The sequence below is a fragment of the Eumetopias jubatus genome, unplaced genomic scaffold (assembly GCF_037043125.1).
Source record: "Eumetopias jubatus isolate StellerSeaLion01/CBP00866 unplaced genomic scaffold, mEumJub1_p1.0 scaffold_3, whole genome shotgun sequence".
Taxonomy (NCBI): domain Eukaryota; kingdom Metazoa; phylum Chordata; class Mammalia; order Carnivora; family Otariidae; genus Eumetopias; species Eumetopias jubatus.
In genome coordinates, this window is record NW_028274809.1 from 109,877,884 (window position 1) to 109,905,139 (window position 27,256).

Consider the following 27,256-nt stretch of genomic DNA (forward strand, 5'->3'; position numbering starts at 1 on the left):
TTTCCCAACACCATTTGTTGAAGAGACTGTCTTTTTTCTACTGGACCTTCTTTCCTGCTTTGTCAAAGATTAGTTGACCACAGAGTTGAGGGTCCATTTCTGGGCTCTCTATTCTGTTCCATTGATCTATGTGTCTGTTTTTGTGCCAGTACCATACTGTCTTGATGATGACAGCTTTGTAATAGAGCTGGAAGTCCGGAATTGTGATGCCGCCAGCTTTGCTTTTGTTTTTCAACATTCCTCTGGCTATTCGAGGTCTCTTCTGGTTCCATACAAATTTTAAGATTATTTGTTCCATTTCTTTGAAAAAAGTGGATGGTATTTTGATGGGGATTGCATTGAATGTGTAGATTGCTCTAGGTAGCATTGACATCTTCACAATGTTTGTTCTTCCAATCCATGAGCATGGAACGTTTTTCCATTTCTTTTTGTCTGTCTCAATTTCTTTCATGAGTATTTTATAGTTTTCTGAGTACAGATTCTTTGCCTCTTTGGTTAGATTTATTCCTAGGTATCTTATGGTTTTGGGTGCAATTGTAAATGAGATCGACTCCTTAATTTCTCTTTCTTCTCTCTTGTTGTTGGTGTATAGGAATGCCACTGATTTCTGTGCACTGATTTTATATCCTGCCACTTTATGGAATTCCTGTATGAGTTCTAGCAGTTTTGGGGTGGAGTCTTTTGGGTTTTCCGCATAAAGTATCATATCATCTGCAAAGAGTGAGAGTTTGACTTCTTTTCCAATTTGGATGCCTTTTATTTCTTTTTGTTGTCTGATTGCTGTGGCTAGGACTTCTAATACTATGTTGAATACAGTGGTGATAGTGGACATCCCTGCCCTGTTCCTGACCTTAGGGGGAAAGCTCTCAGTTTTTCCCCATTGAGAATGATATTCGCTGTGGGTTTTTCATAGATGGCTTTTATGATATTGAGGTATGTACCCTCTATGCCTATACTCTGAAGAGTTTTGATCAAGAAAGGATGCTGTACTTTGTGAAATGCTTTTTCTGCATCTATTGAGAGGATCCTATGGTTCTTGTTCTTTCTTTTATTAATGTATTGACTGATTTGTGGTTGTGGAACCGAACTTGCAGCCCAGGGATAAATCCCACTTGGTCGTGGTGAATAATCCTTTTAATGTACTGTTGGATCCTATTGGCTAGTATTTTGGTGAGAATTTTTGCGTCTGTGTTCATCAAGGATATTAGTCTGTAATTCTCCTTTTTGATGGGGTCTTTGCCTGGTTTGGGGATCAAGGTAATGGTGGCCTCATAAAACGAGTTTGGAAGTTTTCCTTCCATTTCTATTTTTTGGAACAGTTTCAGAAGAATAGGTATTAATTCTTCTTTAAATGTTTGGTAGAATTCCCCTGGGAAGCCATCTGGCCCTGGGCTTTTGTTTGTTGGGAGATTTTTGATGACTGCTTCAATTTCCTTAGTGGTTATAGGTCTGTTCAGGTTTTCTATTTCTTCCTGGTTCAGTTTTGGTAGTTGATACATCTCTAGGAATGCATCCATTTCTTCCAGATTATCTAATTTGCTGGCATATAGTTGCTCATAATATGTTCTTATAATTATTTGTATTTCTTTGGTATTGGTTGTGATCTCTCCTCTTTCATTCATGATTTTGTTGATTAGGGTCCTTTCTCTTTTCTTATGGATAAGTCTGGCCAGGGGTTTATCAATCTTATTAATTCTTTCAGAGAACCAGCTCCTTGTTTCGTTGATCTGTTCTACTGTTCTTTTGGTTTCTATTTCATTGATTTCTGCTCTGATCTTTATTATTTCTCTTCTCCTGCTGGGTTTAGGCTTTATTTGCTGTTCTTTCTCCAGCTCCTTTAGGTGTAGGGTTAGGTTGTGTATTTGAGACCTTTCTTGTTTCTTGAGAAAGGCTTGTATTGCTATATAATTTCCTTCTAGGACTGCCTTGGCTGTATCCCAAAGATTTTGAACAGTTGTGTTTTCATTTTCATGGATTTTTTTAATTCTTCTTTAATTTCCTGGTTGACCCATTCATTCTTTAGTAGGATGCTCTTTAGCCTCCGTGTATTTGAGTTCTTTCCGACTTTCCTCTTGTGATTGAGATCTAGTTTCAAAGCATTGTGGTCTGAAAATATGCAGGGAATGATCCCAATCTTTTGGTAGTGGTTGAGACCTGGTTTGTGACCTAGGATGTGATTTATTCTAGAGAATGTTCCATGGGCACTAGAGAAGAATGTGTATTCCATTGCTTTGGGATGGAATGTTCTGAATATGTCTGTGAAGTCCATTTGGTCCAGTGTGTCATTTAAAGTCTTTATTTCCTTGTTGATCTTTTGCTTAGATGATCTGTCCATTTCAGTGAGGGGGGTGTTAAAGTCCCCCACTATTATTGTATTGTTGTCCATGTGTTTCTTTGCTTTTGTTCTTAATTGCCTTATATAACTGGCTGCTCCCATGTTAGGGGCATAGATATTTATAATTGTTAGATCTTCTTGTTGGATAGACCCTTTAAGTAGGATATAGTGTCCTTCCTCATCTCTTATTACAGCCTTTGGTTTAAAATCTAATTTGTCTGATATAAGGATTGCCACCCCAGCTTTCTTTTGGTGTCCATTAGCATGGTAAGTGGTTTTCCACCCCCTCACTTTCAATCTGGGGGTGTCTTTGGATCTAAAATGGGTCTCTTGTAGACAGCGTATCAATGGATCTTGTTTTTTTATCCAATCTGATAGCCTGTGTCTTTTGATTGGGGCATTTAGCCCATTTACATTCAGGGTAACTATTGAAAGGTATGAATTTAGTGCCATTGTATTGCCTGTAAGGTGACTGTTACCGTATATTGTCTGTGTACCTTTCTGGTCTATGTTGCTTTTAGGCTCTCTCTTTGCTTAGAGGATCCCTTTCAATATTTCTTGTAGGGCTGGTTTCGTGTTTGCAAATTCCTTTAGTTTTTGTTTGTCCTGGAAGCTTTTTATCTCTCCTTTTATTTTCAATGACAGCCTAGCTGGATATAGTATTCTTGGCTGCATATTTTTCTTATTTAATGCTCTGAATATACCATGCCAGTCCTTTCTGGCCTGCCAGGTCTCTGTGGATAGGTCTGTTGCCAATCTAATGTTTGTACCATTGTAGGTTTCAGATCTCTTCTCCCGAGCTGCTTTCAGGATTTTCTCTTTGTCTCTGAGACTCGTAAGTTTTACTATTAGATGTCGGGGTGTTGACCTATTTTTATTGATTTTGAGAGGGGTTCTCTGTGCCTTCTGGATTTTGATGCCTGTTTCCTTCCCCACATTAGGGAAGTTCTCTGCTATAATTTGCTCCAATACGCCTTCTGCCCCTCTCTCTCTTTCTTCTTCTTCTGGGATCCCAATTATTCTAATGTTGTTTCGTCTTATGGTATCACTTATCTCTCGGATTCTGCCCTCGTGATCAAGTAGTTGTTTATCTCTCTTTTTCTCAGCCTCTTTATTTTCCATCATTTGGTCTTCTATATCGCTGATTCTCTCTTCTGCCTCATTTATCCTAGCAGTTAGAGCCTCCATTTTTCATTGCACCTCATTAATAGCCTTTTCATTTCGACTTGGTTAGATTTTAGTTCTTTTATTTCTCAGAAAAGGTTTCTCTAATAACTTCCATGCTTTTTTCAAGCCCAGCTAGTATCTTTTAAAATCATCATTCTAAACTCTAGTTCTGACATTGTACTAATGTCTGTATTGAGTAGGTCCCTGGAAGTCAGTACTGACTCTTGTCCTTTTTGTTGAGGTGATTTTTTCCATCTTGTCATTTTGTCCAGAGGAGAATAGATGAATGAGAGAACAAAATGCTAACAGGGTAACAACATCCCCAGAAAATATACTCTAAACAAATCAGAAAAGACCTGAAACCGGGGGGAAAGAAAGGGAAAGAAAGAAAAAAGAAAAAGAGAAAAAAAGAAAAAGATAATGATAAAAACAAATAAAAACAGAACAAAACAAACAGAATATGATCAAATATGATCAGGCTGGTGCATAGATCAGTGCCACACACTAGATTTTGGGTGTATTTTGGTCTCAGAAGAAAGTGCCTCCCAAAATTTTAAAGAAAGAATAACTTATATATGTACAAAAATAAGGGTTAATATGATGAAGGGATGGAATATGACTGTAAAGATGAAAATTATAAAAGATTTTATAAAAGGAATTGATAAGATAAGAAGTTGTTTGAAAAAAGAAGAGGATTTTAAAAAAAAGAAAAAAGGGAAAAAAGGGAGAGAATGTGATCAGGCAGGAGACTAGATATTTAGGGTATATTTTGATCTATTGGAAGAAACTGTATCTCAAAATTTTAAAGAGAGAACAAGTTATATATATATGCCAAAAATAAGGGTAACTACTATGAAGGGATAGAATATGACTCTAAAAATGAAAAATAAAAATGTTTTTTAAAAAAGGGATTGATAAGATGTTGGTTGAAAAAGGGAAAAGAAAAATTAAAAAAAAAGACAGTTAAAAAAAATTTAACTTTGAAAGACTAAAGAATCATGGGAAAAAAGCCATGAATTCTATGTGCAGTATTCCCCTAGCACTGGAGTTCTCCCGTTCTCATTGATTAGTAAACTTGGTCTTGGCTGGCTGTTCGTGCTGATCTTCTGGGGGTGGGGCCTGTTGCCATGGTTCCCAAATGTCTTTGCTGAAGGCGGAATTGCCCCGCCCTTGTCAGTCCAGGCTAAGTAATCTGCTCGGGTTTGCTCTCGGGAGCTTTTGTTCCCTGCAAGCTTTCCGTACAGCTTTGGAGGAGGAGAGTGGAAATGGCGGCCTCCCAACCTCTGCCTGGAGGAGCCAAGAACTCCGGGCCCCGCTCCTCAGTGAGCCCCCAGAGAAATGCAGTCAGTCACTCCTGTCTCCCCGGTCTCCCGCCGCACTCTGTGCTCACCTGGCCTGTGACTGAGCATTTCTATCTTTGGCACCCGACTCGGTGTGGAGTCTCCAAACCCAGCAGATCCCTGCGGTGCGCTCCTGCACCGCTCCTCCTGGAGGAGGAAGGGGAGTCTCCCCGGATCTGCTGCTTGTTGGGTCCCTGCTGGAGGAGCAGTGGCCCGACTGTATCGCCCATCACAGTTTATGGCAACCCCGAGTTGAGAGCCCATGCCTCGGCTCCATCTCTGCAGCCGACTTCCCCGCTCTGATACCTGGGAGCTCTGCCGCACTCAGGCACCCCCGGTCTTTCTGTGACGCCAGGGTCCTGAGACCACACTGTCCCAGTGAGGGTTCCACCCCCCACTTAGCCACTGGAGTGACGTCCCTCAGCGGAGCCGACTTCTAAACGTTCCGATTTTGTGCTCCGCTGCTCTATCACTTGCCAGAAGCGGTGGATGGAGACCCCCCTCCCCCGCCGTCTATTCTCCCGAATATCGCCTTGGATTCACTTCTCCGCACATCCTACCTTCCAGAAAGTGGTCGCTTTTCTGTTCAGAAAGTCGTTGCTATTCCTTTCTTTGATCTCCTGTTGAGTTTGTAGGTGTTCAGAATGGTTTGATCCCTATCCGGTTGAATTCCTGGGACCAGACAAAATCCAGGTCTCCTACTCCTCTGCCATCTTGCTCCGTCCCTTGACAGTCTTGCTTTTAAATCTATTAAGCCAGTCTCTGTTTTTTAGTTGGTGTAGTTATGCTTTTTATGCTTAATATAATTATTTGTACATTAGACCTTGAATCTGCCATTTTATTTTTTGTTTTCTGTTCTCTGTTTTTCATTTCTCTGTTTTCTTTTTCCTGCCTTACTGTGGATTACCTAAACATTTTTTTAAATTCCATTTTCATTTATTTATAGTATTTGAGAGTGTATTTCTTTTTATAGCCTTTTTTAGCTGTTGCTCTACTATTGCATTATATATACACAAATTATGACAGTCTACCTGTGTCATCATTTTACCACTTTGAGAAGCATAGAAACATTATCTCCCTTTATGTCCATTTACCTTCTCCCATTTGTAATATAATTTTCCCAAAATGTTTCTTCTACATAAATTTAGAACAACATTAGTGTTACAAATTTTGCTTCAATCATCAAATATGATTTAGAAAACTCAAGAGGAGAGGAAAGCCTATTGTATTTGCCCATATTGTTGCTTACTATTTCTTTCTTCCTTTCTGACATTCCAAGGTTTCTTTTATCATTTCCTTTCTCTTTATTTTTTTTTTTAAGATTTTATTTATTTATTTGAGAGACAGTGAGAGAGAGAGAGTGAGCACATGAGGGGGGGGAGGGTCAGAGGGAGAAGCAGACTCCCTGCTGAGCAGGGAGCCTGATGCAGGACTCGATCCTGGGACTCCAGGATCATGACCTGAGCCGAAGGCAGTCGCTTAACCAACTGAGCCACCCAGGCGCCCCATTTCCTTTCTCTTTAAAGAACTTTCTTTCAGGATAGGTCTATTGGCAATTCTCTTAGTGTTTTTAGTTTTCCTTCATCTGAGAATGTCTTTATTTCCCCTTCATTTCTGAAAGATATTTTCAGTAACATAAAATTCTGGGTTAACAGCTCTTTTCTCTCAATCCTTGGAAAATAATTGTGCCACTTACTTCTGGGCTTCATGGTTTGTAATGAGAAATCTGAATCATTTTCCCCCAAAAGTAATGTTTCTCTCTTGTTACTTTCAAGATTTTTTGCCTTTAGTTTTCAGAAATTTGACCATGATGTATCTTGATGTGGACTTTGTTGAATTTATTCTGTCTGAAGTTTGCTCAGCTTCTTGAATCTGTATGTTTATATCTTTTGCTACATTTACAAGCTTTTCAGCCATTATTTCTTATAATGCTTTTTCAGCACTGCCTCTTTCTCCTTTCTTCCTAAGACTCCAGTGACCAAAAAAAAAAAAAAAAAAAAAAATTAGATACAGTCCTACTGGTGCCTGAGGCTCCATTCACTTTATTTTGGTCTCTTTTCTTTCTGTGTTCCAGGTTGGGTAATTTCTACCATTCTATCTTCAAGCTCACCGATTCTTTCCTCTTTTCTGTCTATCTGTTGCCAAACCTATCCACTGAGGGTTTTTTTTTTATTATTATTATTTCAGTTATTATATTTTTCAGTTCCATTTGGTTCTACTTTATGTCTTTTACTTCTTTACTGAGACTTTGTATTTTCTCATTTGTTTCAAGTGTGTTTATAACTGCTCATTGAAGCATTTTTATAATGGCTAACATTTCTGTCAATGTTGGCATATGTTGCTTGTCTTTTCTCATTCAAGTTAATATTTTCCTGGTTCTTACTTACTATGATAAGAGATTTTAGATTGAAACGTGGACATTTGGTTTATTGTATTATAAGAACTCTGGGTCTTGTTTATTTTTTTTTGCAAAACTGAATTTTAACTTGTTTAAATGTTCTGTTTTAGCTGGCTTCCTCTGATACCACTCTAGCAGGGGGAGGTGGGGGTGCCATCCATTTACTGTCAGATGGGGGGAGAATCCAAGTTCTCCACATGGCTTCTACTGACTCTCAAGGCAGGTAGAGGTTCCTTTTTACTGCTGGCTGGGAGTAGGAATTCTAGCTTCCCAGTAGGCCTCCACTGATACCACCCTGGCTGGGAGGGCCATAAGCGCCTTATTACTACCCCAACATGGCCTTTACTGATACCATAGTGGGAGAGGGACATTCTTATCACTGGGGGATGGTGAAAGACCTGCCTCTGCACTAGGTCTCCCTGACACCTCTCCAGCATGGAGAGGAGGAGCACCACATTACTGCCAAGTGGTTGTGGAAGTCCAGGATTCCCTAGTGGTCTCCACTGACACTGTGAGGGATGGACTCATTACTACTCATCAAGGATGGCTTCCCACTTAGCCTTCTCTGACACGACCCTTGCAAGGGCAGAAATCTAGGCTCCCCACTTGACATTTTTTGGTGTAAGTGGGGCTAGGACCACAGTTGTTTTGTGTTTTTTCACTGGAGTAGAGTGGTTTTTATTTAAAAGTTTTGTCTTGCTAAGCTGCCCCTTCCCTAAGCCTTTTGGTGGAAAGAGAAGGCTTTCCTTGGGGCTTTTCTGTTCTGTTCCCATTGTCATTTCTGGATTGCTGACTTCTTCAGCTCCTAGTCTGGGGAATATGAGGTAAAAAGAAAACCCAGAGAAGTTACCACTGTGTCTCTCCTTGGATCTGAGATCCATAACTGGCCTGCCTTCTTCTCTCCACATTTCAGTCTTATGTTTGTTTCATATAAATGTACAGGGTTTTTAGTTGTAGTCAGCAAGAGAAATAGGAAAAAGTATATCTACTCCATCTTCCCAGAAGTGATCATCATTGATAATTGATAGTGTTCTTGTTCTTCTGGACAATACAATTAGACTAGAATATTAAAGAAAAGATAAAAAAAATAGGGTTTCTCAACTTCAACTGTCATTTTGGATTAGATAAATCTTTGTTGTGAAGGCTGTCCTGGGCATTATGGGACGTTTAGTAGCATTTCTGGCCTCTACTCATGAGATGCCAGTAGCACCCTCCTCCCCCATCCCCCAGTCATAGCAACCCAAAATATCTCTAGACACTGCCAAATATGCCGGTGGGGGGCAAAATCACCCCCATTTGAGAACCACTGGTATAAGTATCAGAAAGGAGACAGATTATCTTTATTTTAGAAAATTATTTACTTCAGCTTCATATTAGAATCATCTGGGGAGATATTTATACTGTGTGTGTGTATATATATACCAAAAAACATAAATAGAGTGAGAGAGAGAGAGGGATTCTCCAGACCCATCAGCAAAGATTCTGACTTAATCAGAATGGGTAGGACCTGGACATCAATAAATATTGAACTTCTCCAGATGATTTTTTTAATATGGTTGAGATCTACTGTCCTAAGCCTAAGAAAATATCCTGAAAATTATTAGCAGTGATAAGGAAACTCAGATAAGTGTGAGATAAATGATACATATATATGCACCAAGCTCGCTTCCCCAGAGGTCATGTTTCAGGTTACCCTCTCCATATTCAGCCCACTTTCCACCCTACACAGGGGAGCAGTCTTATGGAGCTGCCAGGCTACCAGGGCCTGGGGGGCTGCCCTCCTGCCCTTGACCTGCCTCCAGAGAGGAGCCCTGGTCCTGGGATTCTGACCTAGTTCCCAGCAGATACCTGGGCTACTGGCCGGAGGATCAGGAAAAGTTTGGCAAGGAGTAAAAAGTTGGAAATGAGTTTTATCCTTTCATAGATCTTTGGAAGGAGTGAGGAAAAATTTCCTGTTTGCTCTAAAAACTGGACCATCCTAATTCACAAACTTGAGTAGTTGGCAATAGATTTAAGTTCTTAACATGTGTGTCTTTGGTTTATAAAGGCTTCTGGGAAAGAAATAATGTATGTATTCATTTCCCCCAACATTTCATATCCCTCTTCCCTTCAAATAATTTTCCCCCCAAAGGCTTTGAAATGTCTGAGGTTGTTACACACACATTCGGACTTGCATTTCCCCTTCTAGGAAGGCGTTCCTGAGGCAGAGGCGGGCAGCTGTGACGCTTCAGGCTGGGTGGAGAGGCTACTACAGCAGGCGGAACTTCAAGCAGGTGAGAGAACTCACTAGGGAGGCTGTTTCAGCTGAAAGTTTGTTCATGTGAATATGAGAGCTCAGGCAGGGAGGAGCAGATCACTAACTCATCACAACAGACTTCAAACGACCAGCCCTCAGCCCACCACACACTGTTTAGCATCATCTTGGGTCACACGGTGTGTGGGCTTCAGTGTGTACTGTTACAGAATTTTGGGCATCTCCAGAGCTAGAATGAGATGGCCTGCTCTGAAATCACATAATGATTGTCTTTTCTCAATTTGCAGCCAACAAAGTAGGTTGATGGATTATTCTCTGTTTCAGGCTCTTCTGATTTTTTTCTTAACCACAGGCACTGCTAATGAGTGTCTGCTCAACAAATGACCCAGAGCAACCTTAACCACACTCTATTGGGCCTCACTTGACCACTTGCCTTTGTCACTGATGTGACTGTGGTTGGGACATGCAGTGGTCACATCAGCAAACCAAGGCCAGAAAACCAGGCTCAAGAAACCAGGCCCAGATAAGCTATGAGAGGCTACAGTTCTGTGAAGGAGAGTGAAGACCCCTGGTTACTGGGCTATGGGATGATGCATTGGGGCCCAGAGAAATACCAAGAGGAGCCTTTGAGGGTCTGGACAGGAGAGACTGAAGGGCAGGGAACAGGGGAGCAGCAACAACATGCACATCCTTGCATTTTGAAATTTGACCCCAGGCCTGTCCATGTACTGTGCTCACAAGGATGTAATAGCCGCTGACATGGACGGAAATCCTACTTAGAACCATTGCTTTGCATGCATTGTTTTATTTATTGTTAAACCAACCCCATGTGTTAATAAGCTGAGGCACAGAGAGATTAAATAATTTTCCCAGGAGCACACAGCTAGTAATCAGTAGAGCTGGGATTTGGATGCAGGTCTGTATAACCCCAAGCTTATAGGATGAAGCATGACCCCACACCCCCGGCACCCAATGGGTTGGTCTTTGAGAAGGTAACAAGACTCGTCCAGGGGCTCAGGGATTGCTGTGCACCAAAGCATGTTTGCAGCATAGAAACACCATAGAAGTGGGTGTTTATCAATTTATTATTTCCTCTTTATTTTAAAGATCCCAGAGATTAGCTTAATGAAGCCAGCCATAGACCTCCATACAGGTGCGCTAGCTTCTGACAATTTGGCTGGACTTAGCTTTAGGTGTGATAAGCAAGGCACCTGGAATCCCATCACCCATGTGACATCCAAACCAATTCTCTGATCACTGGCCACCAGGAGAGTACTTTATTGTCTATGCTATTTAACAATACTTATTTAGCACTTATTTGCATGCCAAGGACTGTTCTAAGTGCTTGGCAAGTAATAACTCACTTAATATGCTCATGCTTGTAGGTGCATAAAATTTTAGCACTAGTCCTTTACCAAGAAGCAGGTAACTGTGAAGCTAATTTGTGAGGTCTCCTGGGATGTATGACTTGCCTCTCTTTCTCTGTCCCTTTGGGAAGGCCTTCTCCATGCACTTTGCCCTGCTGGGCCCAGGCCTCCTTTTGAGCCTCTGTCCCTTTTGCCTCCACAGATCCTCCTGGGTTTTGAGCGCCTGCAGGCCATTGCCCGGAGCCAGCTGCTAGCAAAGCAGTACCAGACCATGCGGCAGAGGATGGTCCAGCTGCAGGCACTATGCAGGGGCTACCTTGTGCGCCAGCAAGTTCAGGCCAAGAGGAGGGCAGTGGTGGTCATACAGGCGCATGCCAGGGGCATGGCTGCCCGGCGGAACTTCCGGCAGCAGAAAGCCAATGTAGGTGGTCAGTGCCCTCTTAGGCCGGTGAGGGCTGACTGGGACCCATAGCGGGAAGGCAGTCAGGAGGGATGAGCAGCATCATAGAGCTCTCACCAGACACTCCTATCTCCTCCATGTCTGAAGTTATTACTGCAGCAGGTCCTCACACCATCTGGGACATCTAGGTCACCCCCAGGAGCATGCAGGATGTGGCATAGAAGAGGCATCATGTCAGCAGGATGGTCTTATACCTGGAACCTGGAAACTGAACCCCTTGATCCCTTCCTTTTAGCCTTGGGGACAGTTTCTCAGCAGGACTGGTCCCTCCCTGAACAACATAGGAAACCAGGGCCAGATGAGGTATGGGAGACCACAGCTCCATGGAGGAGGGCAAAGGCCCCTGGGTGACTGGGCCGTGGCATGACACTTCTGGGGTAGAGAAATTCCAAGAGGAGTCTTTGAGTGTCTGGGCAGGAGAGGCTGACGGGCAGGGAGCAGGGAAGTGGCGCAAGGTGCACATCCCTGCATTTTGAAATTTCACCCTTGTGATTCCCTTTCCTCTAGCGAGTACCCGAGAGTCAATTTCTTTCCTCAGGACTCGCTCATTTGGAAACAGATAAGGAAAAGGCTAGGATGAAGTCTACGGCTGCTCTAGGGTTGGAAGTTGGGTCTGCTGAGCACATTACTAGTGCAGTGGCCAGGACAAGTAAGACATCAGACCCTCAGACATGCCCACAGCAGACCCTCAGACACGTCCACAGCAGGCTTCTGCTCCCAGTTAGCCCCAGACAGACCACAAATCAGCCTCACCCGTGTGCTAGTTAGTACAGGCCCGGGGATCTGTCCTGGTGGAGCCTTGGTGCACTTTGAGTGAAGGGACCAGGTGGGCAGCTAGGTTCTGGGGGCCCTTGGGGTTGGAGGCAGTAGCTTAGGGACCATGTCAGGCAGCCTTCCTTCTCTGGACTTCTGATTCTCCATGGGAAACGAAAAGCCCAGGGTGGTTGATCTCTAGTCATGCTAGCTATTAAATTCTAGGATTTTAGAGGAAAACTTATTGATTTGAACAAATGACATCAAGAGGAGGTTCAGTGAAATGCTTGCCTCGGCCGGGCCTGTGGTAACCTTGCTCCTTGGGGTGTATGCGCAGGGGCCTCTGGTCATCCCAGCTGAAGAGCAGAAGAGCCAAAGTGCTCTCCCCACCAGGAAGCGGCAGTCCATCTACGACACCGTCACAGACACGGAGATGGTGGAGCAAGTGTTCGGTTTCCTCCCTTCCATGATCGGTGGGCAGGAGGGCCAGGCCCCACAGCACTTTGAGGTAAGATGGGCCCTGTCATTCAGGGGTCTGGCCTGGCAGGGGATGGGAGGACACCGCTCAGTCCCTGACCGCAGTCAGCCTCCAGGCTCACTGAGAAGCTAAGGCTCAGCTGGGGGGTTAGGGGAGCTGACAGAAGAGGTGGTGAAGTGTGTTCTGTGGTCCTGGGTGAGCAAGCAAAGAAAAGGGGAGTATGAGTTTCTGTGGCCAGACCCTTTCAAGTTAAGCAGGTTTCTTATCTAGGAGACTTCTTAGAACCTTTAACGTGCAAATGCTGTGGGGCTTTCAACCAGGCAGCATTTCCCATGGTGTCTTTGACCCCCTCTCACAGAGCACCCTGCCGCAGCTGCTCTGCAGAATGTGATGTGGGGGCTGATGAACGCTGAAAGCTAAGGGGCACTGGCAGCGGGGTCTGACGGAAGGAGCGGGGGCAGGAGGGGAAGGGAAGGCCGGAGTGGAGCAGGTCCCCCAGGCTCTCACCACACTCAGGTCTGGGCCCTGAGACCCAGTGACCGAGGCACCCCCACGCCCAGGTGTTCATGCCTTTCCCCTAAGCATGTACACACACACACACACACACACACACACACACACACACACACACACACCAGGCTGTGCAGTCGGGGCAGCTGCGACCACTTACAGGGGTCCACTGACCCAGTGAGGTGGTGGAAGAGGTCTCAGACACAAGGGGGCGTGGTTCATGCCGGACCCAGCAGATAATCAGACAGACCTGTCTTGGGGTTCCCTGGCCCCCAGAGAAGCACACCCTGCCGGCTAGCATCTGAAGGGACAGCTGACCCCTGACCCTCCCTCTCACTGGCACGTAGGACCTGGAAGCAGGGACCCAGAAGCTGCCCGAGGTTGACCTGGACACCGTTCCCATGGTAGAGGAGTCTGAGGACGACACAGACGGCCTGGCCGAATACACCTTCCCCAAGTTTGCTGCAACCTACTTCCAGAAATCAGCCAGCCACACGCATACCCGGCAGCCCCTGCGATACCCGCTGCTCTACCATGAGGATGATGCCGACTGCTCGGTACCCAGGGGTTTTCTGGTTTCTAGTGGCTCAGGACTCCCCCTGGTTCAGAGGGAATGAGGAAGAGAAGGGATCGCTGTGGGCCCTGGACTGCTAGCTGCGTTCCAGCTGAGCCCTCTGTCTCCATTTCCCCAGGCCGCCCTGGCCGTGTGGAGCATCATCCTGAGGTTCATGGGTGACCTTCCAGAGCCAGTGCTTTTTGCCAGGAATGGCCGGCATGGCGGCTCAGTGATGCGGCAGATCCATGACACCCTGGGCAGAAAGAACAGCACCCAGTCTCCACAGCACTGTGGGTCTACACAGGTGCGTGGTGTGAAGGGGCCGGGGCAGGGCAGGGCCCGGGTGTCACGCAGGCCAAGGCCCCTTGGAAGCTGGACCTGAAGTGGGCAAGACATGGAGTGAGCATCAGCCACTAAACCTGACTCGTGCTCAGGAACTCATGAGTCAGGCATGATGCCCAGGAGTTTTTGAGTGATACAGTCAGAATCAAAAAGGGCCTTCCAGGCTCTGGGTTGTAGGTTTGACTTGAACAGAATTCAAACGCACAGAACAGTGATAACAACCGGTGTTGTTACTGATAGACGGCATGCTGTGTGCCAATTCCCTCTTCAGTTAATCCCCAGGGGAGCCAACCCTATGAAGTAGGGATTAGTAAGTTTATTACAGCGAAAGAAACCAAGAAGTGAAATGACTTGTCCCCAGATCACAGTGAGTGAGTTTGACAGAACTGGGCTTTGAATCCATTCTAGTGAATTCAAAGACCCAGTTCTTGGCCTGTGGTCTATCCTGCCCTCTGATGGAAGGTTCATTCACATCCACTTTTGGTCAGAAGTCCTTCCCAACGCCTCAATTTCATGATGTCATCTTAATAGAACTCACTAAGAATAGTTCAAAGGAATTACACAGCAGTGACAGCACTGGGACCTGCCAGCAGCAGGACTCCAGGACGGCCTATAATTCTGACACCAGTTCCAATGTGTGGGGGTTTTCCCCACACCAAGCAGTTCTCCAACACCAGCTGGGTGTGCCACAATTCCACTCAACTGGGACACTATCGACCTGGAGGCAGTGTCCGATCCTAGACTGAGGGTTCAGTCCTACAAGACGACCCCCCACTTCAGATACCAGTCGCAAGTCCAGGTTGCCACCTGTGCTTCTGACCCACAGGCTACAAATCAGGGGTTCCCTTGACGCCCTCCTTGGGTTTGATTAATTTGCTAGAGCAACTCACAGAATTCAGGGAAATACTTTAATTACTAGATTACCAGTTTATTATAAAAGGATTATAACCCAAGAACAGCCAGATGGAAGAGATACATAGAGCAAGGTTTGGGGAAAGGAAGGTGGTGCTTGCATGCCTTCCTCCAGTGTGCCACTCTTGCAAAATTTCCATGCGTTCACCAACCCGAAGCTCTCTGAACTCCATCCTTTTGGGTTTTTAGGGAGGCTTCATTACGTAGGCAGGAAGAATAAATCATTGGCCCTTGGTGATCAATCTCTAGCCCCTCTCCATTCCCCAGAGGTGGAGGTGGGAGGGAGGGGCCTGGAGGTTCCAATCCCAGTCACAGGGTTGGTTCCGCTGACAACCAGCCCCCATCCTTAGGTGTTTCTCAAAGTTGCCTCATTTGCAGGAAATTCCAAGGGTTTCAGGAGCTCTGTGCCGGGAATGGGGATGAAGACCAAATATTTATTTCTTACTATAAATCACAATATCACAGCACCCCATACATCCAGTGTCTGCAACTCCGCTCGGACACCTGCAGGGTCCTGTGTGCAGACTAACTGCATAGAAATCTAAGGAAGTCTGCAGCTTAAGATCACATGGCCAGACTTGGTCCAGGAGTTACATGGGAAGTTGCCCAAGTTAAGCCCTGAGCCCGGATCTCTAGAAGCATTGGCTTTGCAGAACATATTCGTTATCTATTGCTAGGTAACAAATTACTTGCCCCCCCCCCCCAAATTTAACAGCTTGAAACAGTACACATGTATTCTTTCACACAGTTTCTGAGGGTGAAGAGCGGCTTAGCTGGTTGTCTTGGCTCAGGGTCTGTCCTAAGATCTCAGTCAGACCACGGACAGGGCTGTTATCTCTCCAGGCTGGACCAGAGCTCCAGTACTTACTTCCAAGATGGCTCCCTAACATAGCTGCTGGCAGGAGGCCTCGGGTCTTGCCTCTCCACAAGGCTGCCCCAGCGTTCTCACAGTTGGACTTCCCCAGACTAAGTGAACTAAGAGAGGAAGCTGCAATGCCTAGTCTCATAAGTCACATACTGTGGTGGGTAGAAATGCCAGAGGACGCGGATCACTGGGGGCCACTCAGGACCCTGGGTGGTGGTCCAGCCACTCTGCACCTCTGGAGGGTGAGCACAGGGAGAAGCAGGACTGGCCTCCCAGAAGTCACATCTCAAGTTTTTCTTCCTACGCACGTTTATTAAGCACCTGCTGTGTGCCTCCCACAGGAGCAGTGAGCAGAGCCAGCCTTGCCCACCCTCACCTGCCAGCTAGGGTATTTTGCAATCCATCCCTGTGTGGCAAACCAGTTCTACCCCAAACCCCAACCCCACTGATTCCAACCCAAGCCCAGTCCCACACTGAGCTCTAATTTTGGCAGCAACTTCTCCTGATGCCCTCAGGACAAGGCGGGACTCCTGCCTCAGGAGACCAGCAGATCCTAATAGCTGGGGACAAGCCCCACCACCCCACCCAGCGCAGGCCTTGAAGCTTAGATTCTTCTGATCCTCTGGCAGAGCTCTGAGCTCCCACCTTACAGGGGGCAGACGGTATTCCAAATCATTCATGAAATTTTCACTGACCATGACCGTGGCCCAGGGCTGTCCTGGGCACCTGGGCTCAGACCCGACCCTACCTTGGAGGGCTTTACTGGCAAGAGGTAAGGTTTTGGAATCAGAATGGTCCTGAGCCCTCCCCGAGCTCCAGTTACGTGAGTAGTTTGAGGAAATCTCTCACCTCCCCTTGCCTCTGTTTCCTGACCCAGAAGGGAAGAGGAGGATGCGCATCTCTAAGTGTTGCAAAGCTCAGCCAAGATGCAGGGCTGCACGCAGCTTGGTAAATTGGGCCAGGAAATGGCTGGGAGAGGTGGACAGTAGCCCTGTCTAGGTGACTGTGGGGTCAGCGGCATCATCAAAGTGCTGTCCTGGCACAACTTCCCTCAGGAACTGTCTCCATCTGCAGAGGCCCAGCCGCAGGGACAGAGGGAGCAAGGACATCTCCTCCATGAAGCTAAAACGGTCCTCTAGGATCACAGGCCAGGTGAGCCCAGGGTAAGGGGGCTTTAGTCTGCTTCCAGCCCTGCTGTTGGCCTGCCACAGGATCCCAAGCTTTTGCTTCCTTCCTTGCGCCTGGTTTCCTCCTTTGCAAATGGGGAGCATCACAGCTCTCCTGACCGCCTCCTTTGGGTTTCAAGGTAACCAGCCAGCTGAATATTGGAGAGGAAGCATTTGAGCCTGATGGCCCCATCTCAGACCGACCCATGTCCAACCTGGAGAAGGTGCACTTCATTGTGGGCTATGCTATCCTGCGGCCTAACCTCAGGTCAGTCCCCATTCCCACCTCACCCCCATCTAGAACATCAGAACCCCTCACTGGCTCTCAGTCCATGGCCACAGCCTCCTCCTCTGTCTGCCCCCTAAGACAGCCTGTGCTCTCCCTGCTCCCTGTCCTCGGGCCTACAGCCTAGGTCTGTACAGTAGATATCATGGAGTTCTTCACTTGCTCTGTGTTAAAACCCATGGGTAAAGGGAGTTTTAGGAAAACAGGTTTATCGTGGGGTAGTGATTCATTTTATAATAGGCTTTTATGCAGGGCCCTGTAAATGAGTAAATTCCTCATTTATATTATATATGTATTCCTCTACAGGAATTGTTTTTTCATATAAATTTTAAGAAATATGTATACTGCTTTGAAAAACAGACTACTATATTTTAGGGGTTTAAATATTTTGGGTTATTATTTTTTACCAAATTTGGGAAATTTTGGCCATTAGTTTTTCAGATACTTTTTTCTATTTTATTCTCTCTCTCTCTTTTCTTTTGAACTTCTAATTAAACATATGTAAGAGTCTTCGATATCATCCCTTAGGTCCCTAAGGGTCTGTTCCTCTTTCTTTTCTTTCCTCTCTGTTCTTTAAATTGGATAATTTCTATTGATCTATCTTCAGATTAACTGGTCTTTCTCTTAACTACCCTAGTCTGCTGTTATACCCAGGTAACAATTTTTTTTTTAATTTCAGATGTTATATTTTTTAGTTCTAGAGTTTGCACTTGGTTCTTTTTATAGTTTCTATTTCTCTGCCAAGATTTCCTGTTCACTCATTCACTATGAGCATAGTGTACTTTGTGTCCTTGAGCAGTGATGATAGTTTTAAAACCTTTTCTGCTAAATCCAATATCTAAGTCATCTTGGGGTCAGTTCCCATTGACTGCCTTTCCTCTTGAGAATGGTCATGTTTTCCTGTTTCTTCACACATATAGTACTGGACTGTTATTCCCTCATAATTATATTACTTTTGGGTTATATTCGAGACACTGAGGATGATATGTTTAGAGACTCTGGAATCTGTTATATTCTTTCGAAGAGTGTTGACTTTTGTTTTGTCAGGCAGTTACCTTGGCTGGATTCAAAGTTTGTCTCCCTGTAGTGAGCAGCAGATGGAATCCATGGTCAGTTATTTTAGCCTTTGCTGGGATTCCTGGAGTCTGCCCCACACATGTGTAGATCAGGGGCCAGCCAGAGATTTAGGAAGATTTTATATGCAAAATTGAGAACTCTTCTTTTCTGGTTCTCTTCATTCCAGGATTTCCCTTCTCACTTTCAACTGCTGGATTTGGGCATCCCAAACTCTGTCCTCTGGTTGTTCAAGCCAATAAGGCTGTAGGGCTTCTACCCCAGTTTTAACTGCCTGTGTGACAGCAACCTGGCAACTCTTCTAACTTAGTTCTATTGGTAGTTCTCTCATGTTAATCCTTACTGGCCACCATATCCTCCAAGATGGCAGGCATGTGTAGACTATCCAAATGAGATGCACTGTGGGTTCTTCAGATACCTCTAAAGGCACTTACACACTGTGCTGTCCTCTAGCTGGGGCTGACAGTTTCAGTGATCCACTGAGACTTGCTCTCAAATCCAGCCCCTAATTGAACATACCACAGCCTCTTAGTGCTGGGCTCTTCTGGAATGATGGGCTGCCTACTTGTGTGGGATCCCATCAAGATGCCTGAGTCCCAGCTTCTTCTATGGCATCCTCCTAGTCAACAGAAAGCCCTTCCATGCTTGCTGCACCAAGCATAACTCCCGGTTCCTGCTGTTCTCTCTCCCATCAGGGGTAGCTTAGAATTCTCCAGGGGGAATCAGATGCTAGTCTCTTGTTCATAGAGGCCCCTAACCTGTGTCTCTGGGGCATACATAAGTCAAGTACTCTTAAGAACTCTGTCATCGTGCCCCATACCAGTACCCTGGAGTAGACCAATGGGCTTCTGAGGTTCAGCATGCCTCAGATAGGGAGTGAGACGGATCTCTCTCTGGCAGATGGCCCCATTTCTATTAACAGTTTTCCTGCAGTCCCCCCAGCTCTGCATCACTTGGAGGGAATAGAGATGGGCCAAAGATCTCTCTACTTCCATGAAGTCCCTTCCAGGAATCGCCTTTCAAATTTTTCATCTTCTCTTATGCAGGAGATGTCAGTAGCTAGACTGGTTCTGCCATCTTTGATAAATTCTACAAGAATGTATCTCTTTAGAGAGTTGAGCATTATCATCTATTTGTCCTTGGCTCTGGGGTCTTAATCAGATTCCAAGACAAAGCAAATGCCCACTCCACATCCAGCCACCCATTCAATAAATGGTGTTTTTTTTTTTCAAGTTTTTATTTAAATTCCAGTTAGTTAACATACAGTGTAATATTAATTTCAGGTGTAGAGTTTAGCAATTCATCATGTATGTACAACACCCGGTGCTCATCACAACAACTACGCTCTTTAATACCTATCACCCATCTCGCCCATCCTCCCACCCGCCTCTCTTCTAGCAACATTCCATTTGTTCTCTATAGTTAGGAGTCTGTTTTCTGTTTTGCCTTTCTTTTTCTTCCCTCTCTGTTCATCTGTTTTGTTTCTTAAATTCCACATATGAATAAAATTATATGGTATTTGTCTTTGACTAACTTATTTTGCTTAGCATAGTACTCTCTAGCTCCATTCATGTTGTTGCAAATGGCAATAAGCATTTATTAAGTACCCGCTCAGGGCCCGGCCTTAGCCTGAGGGTTGGGGATGCAGGGAAGAGGGCAACAGGTCTCTGTCCTCTGGGAGCTCATTCTTTAGTGGGGAGCATGGGAGAAGCCAGATACCCACAATAACTGCTTATGCTAAGATGGGGGTCCAGTGAGAGAACGAAGGACTAGTCATAATGCCCTCCTAGGCCGGGTGGTGTGGGAAAGAGGAAGAAGGGTGTTCACCAGACAGTGGGAGAAGGTGAACAGGGTCACAGAATCCTGAAACAGCCTGAGGGTCTGGAATTCCAAGTGATCCGTCACTGCTAGGGCATGGAGTTTGAATTCAATTCTAGGAGCAGTAAGGAAAAGTTTTAAGAAAGAGAAGACCAGGGTGCCTGGGTGGCTCAGTTGGTTAAGCGACTGCCTTCGGCTCAGGTCATGATCCCAGGGTCCTGGGATCGAGACCCGCATTGAGCTCCATGCTCGGCAGGGGGCCTGCTTCTCCCTATCCCTCTGCAGCTTCCACTGCTTGTGCTCTCCTTCTCTCTCTCTCTCTCTCTCTCTCTCTCTCTCTCTCTCGCTGTGTCAAATAAATAAATAAATAAAATCTTTAAAAAAAAAAAAAGGAAGGGAAGGGAATACCATGATTATATTTGAATTCCAGAAAGGTCTCCCTGGCAGTGACATGGAGGGATAGAGCCAGGGGGTGGGAGGCCAGGAGAGGGCTGCTACAGAGGTCCCAAGAAAGCTGATGAGGGATGGCCCAGAGAGTGGGAGCAGAGAAAGGGGGACAGAGAAAATATCCAGGGGATGGATGGTAGGTGGCTGGCTGATGGGAGGAGTCATGAGGGCTTCCAGACTTCCAATTTGAGTGAGATGGTTGATGGTGATACCTGTGGAGACTGCCAAAAGAGGAAGTGGCTAGAGCTGAATGTACTGGCCCATGAAAGCGGATGGTAAACATCTCTTCCCAGCTCTGTGTTCAGTGACATTGTGTTAGTAGCTTGAAATTGGCATTGGTGGGAATATTTACACCACAGAAATTGGCAAATGCAACAAATCAGAGCTTTTTCCCTAGGAGAGTTGGCGGTTAAACACTTAGAATCATCACCACTGAGTAATTAGGAGAAAGATGCTGGCCTCTGGATATGTTGAGTTTGGAGTGGCTAACAGGACCCTTGTATAAGATGATAGAGGCTTGGGTCAGCAGGAGGGACCCAGGAGAGCCCCCTCCCCAAGAGAAGGCAGAGAAGAGAGGCTCATGAGCCTGTACGAACGGGAACTGGTCAGGAGGGGAGGAGTCGAGGGATTCTCCATGGGATCTCCGCCCCTCTCTGTAGTTGGAGGGATGGCTGCGTTGGGGGGTGGGGGAGGGACTGGGCTTCAAGGTGAGGGAGAAGGTTGGAGATGACAGTGAAGTTGAGGAAAGGAGCAGATTGGGTTGGGTGGGGCCACTGGGGGCAGGGCCTGACTGGAGACCCCTGGGCACTCCCTGCAGCCGCACCCCCCAGCTGGAGGGCCAGGGTGTTGTGAACAGAGTGGGTGAAGGAGGGAGCAAAGGCCCGAGGGATGAGGTAGAAAACGAGGTCCAATGAGAGTGGGTGCATAGAGCCCTGGAAAAATACTGGAGGTGGCACAGTCCTGGGAGATGACAGGGTCCAGGGTGGGCCAGGGATGTTGCAGGGGAGCCCAGCAAAGGCAGTTGGAGTTGAGGAGACTGGAGGTCACCATGTGTACATGACCCCACCCAGGGGCACAGAAGGAGCTGTGTGCCCAGGCACCTCTGTCTCCTCACCTGGAGCCAGCCCCCAGCCTGGCCTCCCAGCAGTGTGTGTCTTTCAGGGACGAGATTTACTGCCAGATCTGCAAGCAGCTGTCAGAGAACTTCAAAGCAAGCAGCTTGGCCCGGGGCTGGATCCTGCTCAGCCTTTGCCTGGGCTGCTTCCCACCCTCCGAGAGGTTCATGAAGGTGGGGAGGACCCAGGGCAGGGGCTGAAGGGGGGTGGGTTACAGCAAGCATGGCTTGGCTCTGGGCTCTCGAGCAGGTCCAGAAATCCCAGCCTTGCTCCTGCAAGCCAGGGTGGGCAGCTGTGCCTTCTGGGCCTCAGTTTCCCCATCTTTAAATGAAGACTCTGGACCTGGCTCCTTCCTGCCCCTATTCAGGTCTGGGCTCAGGCACCAAGACAGCTATTCTGAGGAGACAGTGAGGTGGTCGGTGAAATGTGCATTGAAAAGACAGAAGTGTCCCAGGAGTGGGCACCGACTGGGGACTGGCTGCCGCGTCTCCATCTAGTCCTCAGAACTAAACCTGGAGGCGGGGTGTTGACAGGTGCTCCCGAGTGCTCAAAGCCCCAGGCCTCGCTGTTTAACAGAGCTTTGGTTCTGACTGTAAGAGTAATGTGTGGGAAATGCAGCCAGTCTAAAAAGAAAATAAAAGCCATCCCCACACCCAGAGGGACCTTCTGTTGTTCCCTGCCTTTTGTGGTGTTACAGTCGTACTTGTGATCAGACAAGAGACAATCTCACTTCCTCTCGTGTCCCTTCAGGGACAGCAGGAGGCGTGGTCATGGGGCCATCTGCCCTGGGCACCCGGGCCACTCTAGACACCAGCAAACTCTTCCAGGCTGCATCTCCTCACAAAATCTCTCTGTGAGGCAAAAAGATTTTCAACAGATTTTGTCAGACATGTTTTAAATATTGACTCTCCCGCATTTTTCACCTACCTCCGTAAGTGTCTTCTTGTGGGGTAAACTTTTCCCAAATGCCATCTACATATAGCTATCCCAGGGAGTATTTAACTTGCTGATGGACATTTAGGGCCCATCTTCCCATTGCTCACCACCATACACACCATATATAGAGACAGGTCTGAATTATTGGGTATAAAAAGTGCACATTTTTCAACTATGCACTACTTAAAACGTAGTGACGAATTGGTCCTCAGAAATGCTGTGCCGATTTATATTCCTTCTCATGGTGTGAGAGAGTGCCCATCTCAACAGACTCTTGTCAACACCGAATATTATTATTTTATTTTTATTTTTTCCAGATTTAAATTTAAAGTGTACAATGTAGTGATTTTATATAGGTATATATTGCAAAATTATTACCACAATAAGGTCAGTTACCACATTCATCACCTCGCTTAGTTACAATGAGTATTATGACTTTTAGAACCTGGACAGGAGTGGAAAGTGGCCTCCATTCTCAGTGTCTTCCCCCTTCCCTCCCTCGCCAACCAGTATCTGCTGAACTTCATTGGTCAAGGGCCAGCTACCTACGGGCCCTTCTGTGCAGAGCGCCTGAGACGCACCTATGCCAACAGGGCGCGCACGGAGCCCCCCACCTGGCTGGAGCTGCAGGTAGGGGCCGGCAAGGGTGGAAGACCACCAGTGTGGGATGCTGCCAGCCCCCGTGGCTCCTCCAGCACCTGCCAGCAGGAAGCATGTCCTCTGGTCCCCTCCACCTCTCGTGGTGCCTTCTGCGCCTCTGGTCCCTATGGGTCACGCCTGGACTCAGCCTCCCTACGCATGGGAGGGCCTGAGTCTTCCTCTGTCCCCAGGCAGTCAAGTCCAAGAAGCACATCCCGATCCGTGTCGTGTTGGTGACTGGAGAGAGCCTGACTGTCATGGTCGACTCTGCCTCAACATCTCGGGAAGTCTGCCTGCACATTGCCCAAAAGCAGGGCCTCAGCGACCACCTGGGCTTTTCTCTGCAGGTGGCTGTGTATGACAAGGTACCACCAGGTGCCCCATCCATCTCCCACCTCCTTCGTACATGCAGGCCAGCTTGAGCCCTCCTACCACGTTAACCTGGCCACTGCTGCCCCCGTCAGACAGCACACCCACCCACCCACCCACCCACACACACACACACACAGAGGTAACCTGTCCTCCTGCATGAACACCCACATACTCATCCCAGTGGCTGCACCTTGGCCCCAGTGTCACACACATCTTGTAGGTCCCTTGCCACACCTGAGCAGCCCACACATAGACCAGGCACTCACACATCTTGCTGGAAGCCCCGTTGTGCCAGGGAGCCACAGACTCCTGTGCCCCAGATGGGAGGTTCACACCAGCACAGCCCCACCTGAACCTCACATCCTTTCCCAGCCTCTCCCAGCCTACCCCCATGCCCGCAGCCTCCGATTCAGCCATGCTCATGCCAGTCAACCAATCCAAGATTTACAACCCCTGCATGCCAGCCTCGGACACCAATCCCTGCCTCCTTTGGGACGGGGTCTGTAGGGAGGCGTGTTTCAGACTGACAGGCAGGCCATGCCCCCATGTGGGGAAAACCCTCGGGTTCCCAGAGGACCGGCTGAGCATACCCTTCCACCCGTGCGTCCTGAGGGTTGGTGTCCCCTGCGGTGCCTGGCACACAGCAGTCGCTAACCCCTGCCGCCCCTGATTCTGGCCTCAGTTCTGGTCCCTGGGCAGCGGGTGCGACCACGTGATGGATGCGGTCGCCCAGTGTGAGCAGCTGGCCTGCGAGAGGGGCGAGAACGAGCGCCAGGCACCCTGGCGCATCTACTTCCGGAAGGAGTTCTTCACCCCCTGGCATGACTCCCAGGAGGACTCCGTCAGTACCCAGCTCATTTACCGCCAAGTGCTACACGGGGTCTGGTCTGGCGAGTACAGCTTTGAGAAGGTGAGGGGACCCCACTGCCCCCAGAGCCCCGAGACGGACCCATCAGCCAGCCTGGGGGAGCACTGTGTTCCAGGGCAGGTTGGGGCTGCGGCCATCAGGGAGCACCCCACGGAACGGGATGTGAGGAACATGGAGAAGGGAGAGGCTAGGAACGTGTTCTTGGCGTGCAGGTCCCCAGGCCCCTCTGCTGGGTATGCAAGCTCTCCCCTCCCAGCCTTGGCCCACAGGTTTGTTCAGGCTTCTGGGATCCGACGCACCAGCAGCAGGCAGGGGAGGCCTTCCCTCAGCCCCAGGCCCACCTGGCTTCCCCATGGCAGCTGTTCGTGGGGCAATAGGAAGGCGGCCTTAGAGCCCTAGTGCTCAAGTTCCAGTCCCACCTGTGCCTGTTCCTGGCAGTGGGACCTCGGAATGTTATGTCACCTCAGGCTCAGGCCCTCTGGAAAGTGCAGAGAGGAGCCAGAGCTGTAAGGCTGTGAGCATCCAGGGAGGGGGGTCGTGCACCTGGTCCCCGGAGCTGCACTACCCTGGTGCTTGCAGACCTTCCCGGGCCCGAGTCAGGAGGACACTGCTGTCAGGCTTGGAGCTGGCTGCAGCAAGCCTGGAGGCCTGCCTGAAATGGGGCAGTGGGCAAGGAGAGACAGGGGCACAGAGACAGGCCTCAGAGAGGCAGGCAGCTAGGTAACTCTGCAGGCCTTGGTCTCCCAGAGAGAAGAGAGCTGCCCAGCTCCCATGGGGCCCTGAAGCAGGGAGCCCCGCCCCATGCTGGGCCATGCTGGTGCCTCACACAGGATCCTGCCCAAATGGATCCTTGCAGAAGCTGCACCGGGGTGGCCACTGGTCACCCTTGACGAGGAGGCGCTGGGTAAGACAGGGTAAAGGCCTTGCCCACACTTATCCTACTCAGCAGTGTTGGGGTTCCACCCAGGCCTCAGTGCTCCCTCCCCAACACTCACTGTCTACCTCAGAGTTGGGAGAGTGGCATGGGGGTTCACCCCTCGTCCTCGGGGAGAGGACCTGCGGGGCTTGGGCTGAGGCTGCCGGGAAGTTCCAGCCCGCCAGCAGGACAACAGCCTCCTGGGGCCTATTGGGCACACCGTGGTTCCAGTGTGCTGGGGACAGGGCAGGTCCGGCCTAACAGAGGTGACAGGACAGGTGGCTGCTCATGTTCCTGGCTCTTGCCTGAGGGCTGGTCATCTCCCCTGTGCTGGGACAAGAGCTGGGATGAGGCAGGGACTCATCTCCCCCGTGTTTGTTCCCGGGTTGTGCAGGAGGAAGAGCTGGTGCAGCTGCTGGCCCAGCACTGCTACGTGCGGCTCGGCGCCTCAGCGGGGAGCAAGGCCGTCCAGGAGCTGCTGCCCAGCTGCATCCCCTCCAAGCTGTACAGGACCAAGCCGCCAGAGAGGTGGGCTAGCCTCGTCACTGCCGCCCACGCCAAGGTCAGCCTCCACAGAAACTGGGCACTTGGGCTGTGTGGTCTCCTTTGGGGCGGGGCGCGGGGAGGGCCTCGGTGTGTAGAGGGTTGGAGGCCTCCCACTGGGGCACGGGAGACTTTGACTTGCCAGTTAGCCTAGCTCTATCTCTTGAGATTTAAACAGTCTTGTTCAGTCCAGCTCCCTATCAGAGGCCCACTCTACCATCCCTCCTCCCTTCCAGTCGGCATCTCAGGCAAGTTGGGGCAGCTCATCCCCATGCTCATTTCTACTGCAGGGTCTGGCTGGGCCTCTGCCTCTTGGCACGAGTGGGCATCCACAGCTGCCAACTACACACCACGCCTGTGCCCTCCGTACTGGCTCTGCACAGCAGGGAGGGCTGCCTGTCCTTTCTCCCTGCTTGGTCAGCCTGCACCATGTGAACACAGGTCCTCCGGGGGCTTATGCCTCTACCTCCCCACCAACACACGCCCGTGTCCTCAGGATCACCCACACCAGTGGGGGCTTCCGCTGCTCCCTGAACGTCATCCCACGAGGGGATAGCAAAGACGCACAGTCCCCCTGCCTCCCTTCCCCCGCCACAGGGGCAGCCGTCCCCAAACCTGCCCCCCATCAGAGCCTCCTTCCTCCCAGGGTGCTGAGCTCAGCAGTGAGGCCTGAAGTTCCAGGCACGACTCACTTTCACTGCTGCAGCTACTGCAGGAGAGCTGTGCATGCAGGGTGGGGCGGCCCTTGGTTAATACCTGCGCCCACCTCAATTATCCCCGTGACTCTGTGGACCAAGAAAGGGCAGGACAGGGAGCGGGGAAGAAGACAGCATTCTACCTACTTGTTAGGGACTGACAACCCAGTGGCAGGGAGATGAACCCCAGGTGAGTGGTTCAGGCAGCAGGGGCCATCCAAGTTCTGAGGACAGTGAGGATGGCCAACCAACATAGTCTCCATTCTGCCACGTGGAAAGGGGGTGCCCCAAGGGGGCCCATGGACGATGGTCCTGTGCACCTGTGGTTTGGAAAATACAGCTTTCTGTGTCCTGCTCTTAGGGAGTCGCAGTGCATAACCACTTATGAAAGACTCTGACAAGTCCTGCAGTAGAGAAGCCTGATTCTTTTACCCAACATTTCCCAGTCATATTGACCACCAAACCTTTGTTCTATGAGATGCTCATTAGCATCTCTTGGAAGCAGTTCTTGGTGATAGGCACTTGGGGAAGCAAAGCCCACTTGGTCACTTTTGGTGTTTCCCAGCCCGAGTGCATGTGTTCACAGGAGAGAGAGACCATGGGTTTTACGGCTTATAGGAGGGAGGACCAGAGGCACAAGTGAA

General features: G+C 48.4%; 1 protein-coding gene across 1 annotated transcript in view; it reads left to right on the forward strand.

Moving 5' to 3' along the window:
• The window catches only part of MYO7B (myosin VIIB), an 82,605-nt gene that overhangs the window by 42,546 nt on the left and 12,803 nt on the right, over nt 1-27,256 (forward strand). The window contains exons 19-30 of the mRNA XM_088021968.1: nt 9,429-9,513; nt 11,064-11,282; nt 12,412-12,582; nt 13,410-13,619; nt 13,755-13,922; nt 16,812-16,889; nt 17,044-17,171; nt 21,690-21,816; nt 23,090-23,209; nt 23,410-23,583; nt 24,273-24,500; nt 25,769-25,936. Coding sequence (XP_087878094.1) covers nt 9,429-9,513; nt 11,064-11,282; nt 12,412-12,582; nt 13,410-13,619; nt 13,755-13,922; nt 16,812-16,889; nt 17,044-17,171; nt 21,690-21,816; nt 23,090-23,209; nt 23,410-23,583; nt 24,273-24,500; nt 25,769-25,936 — 1,876 coding nt within the window. The remainder of the gene's footprint in view (nt 1-9,428; nt 9,514-11,063; nt 11,283-12,411; nt 12,583-13,409; nt 13,620-13,754; nt 13,923-16,811; nt 16,890-17,043; nt 17,172-21,689; nt 21,817-23,089; nt 23,210-23,409; nt 23,584-24,272; nt 24,501-25,768; nt 25,937-27,256) is intronic.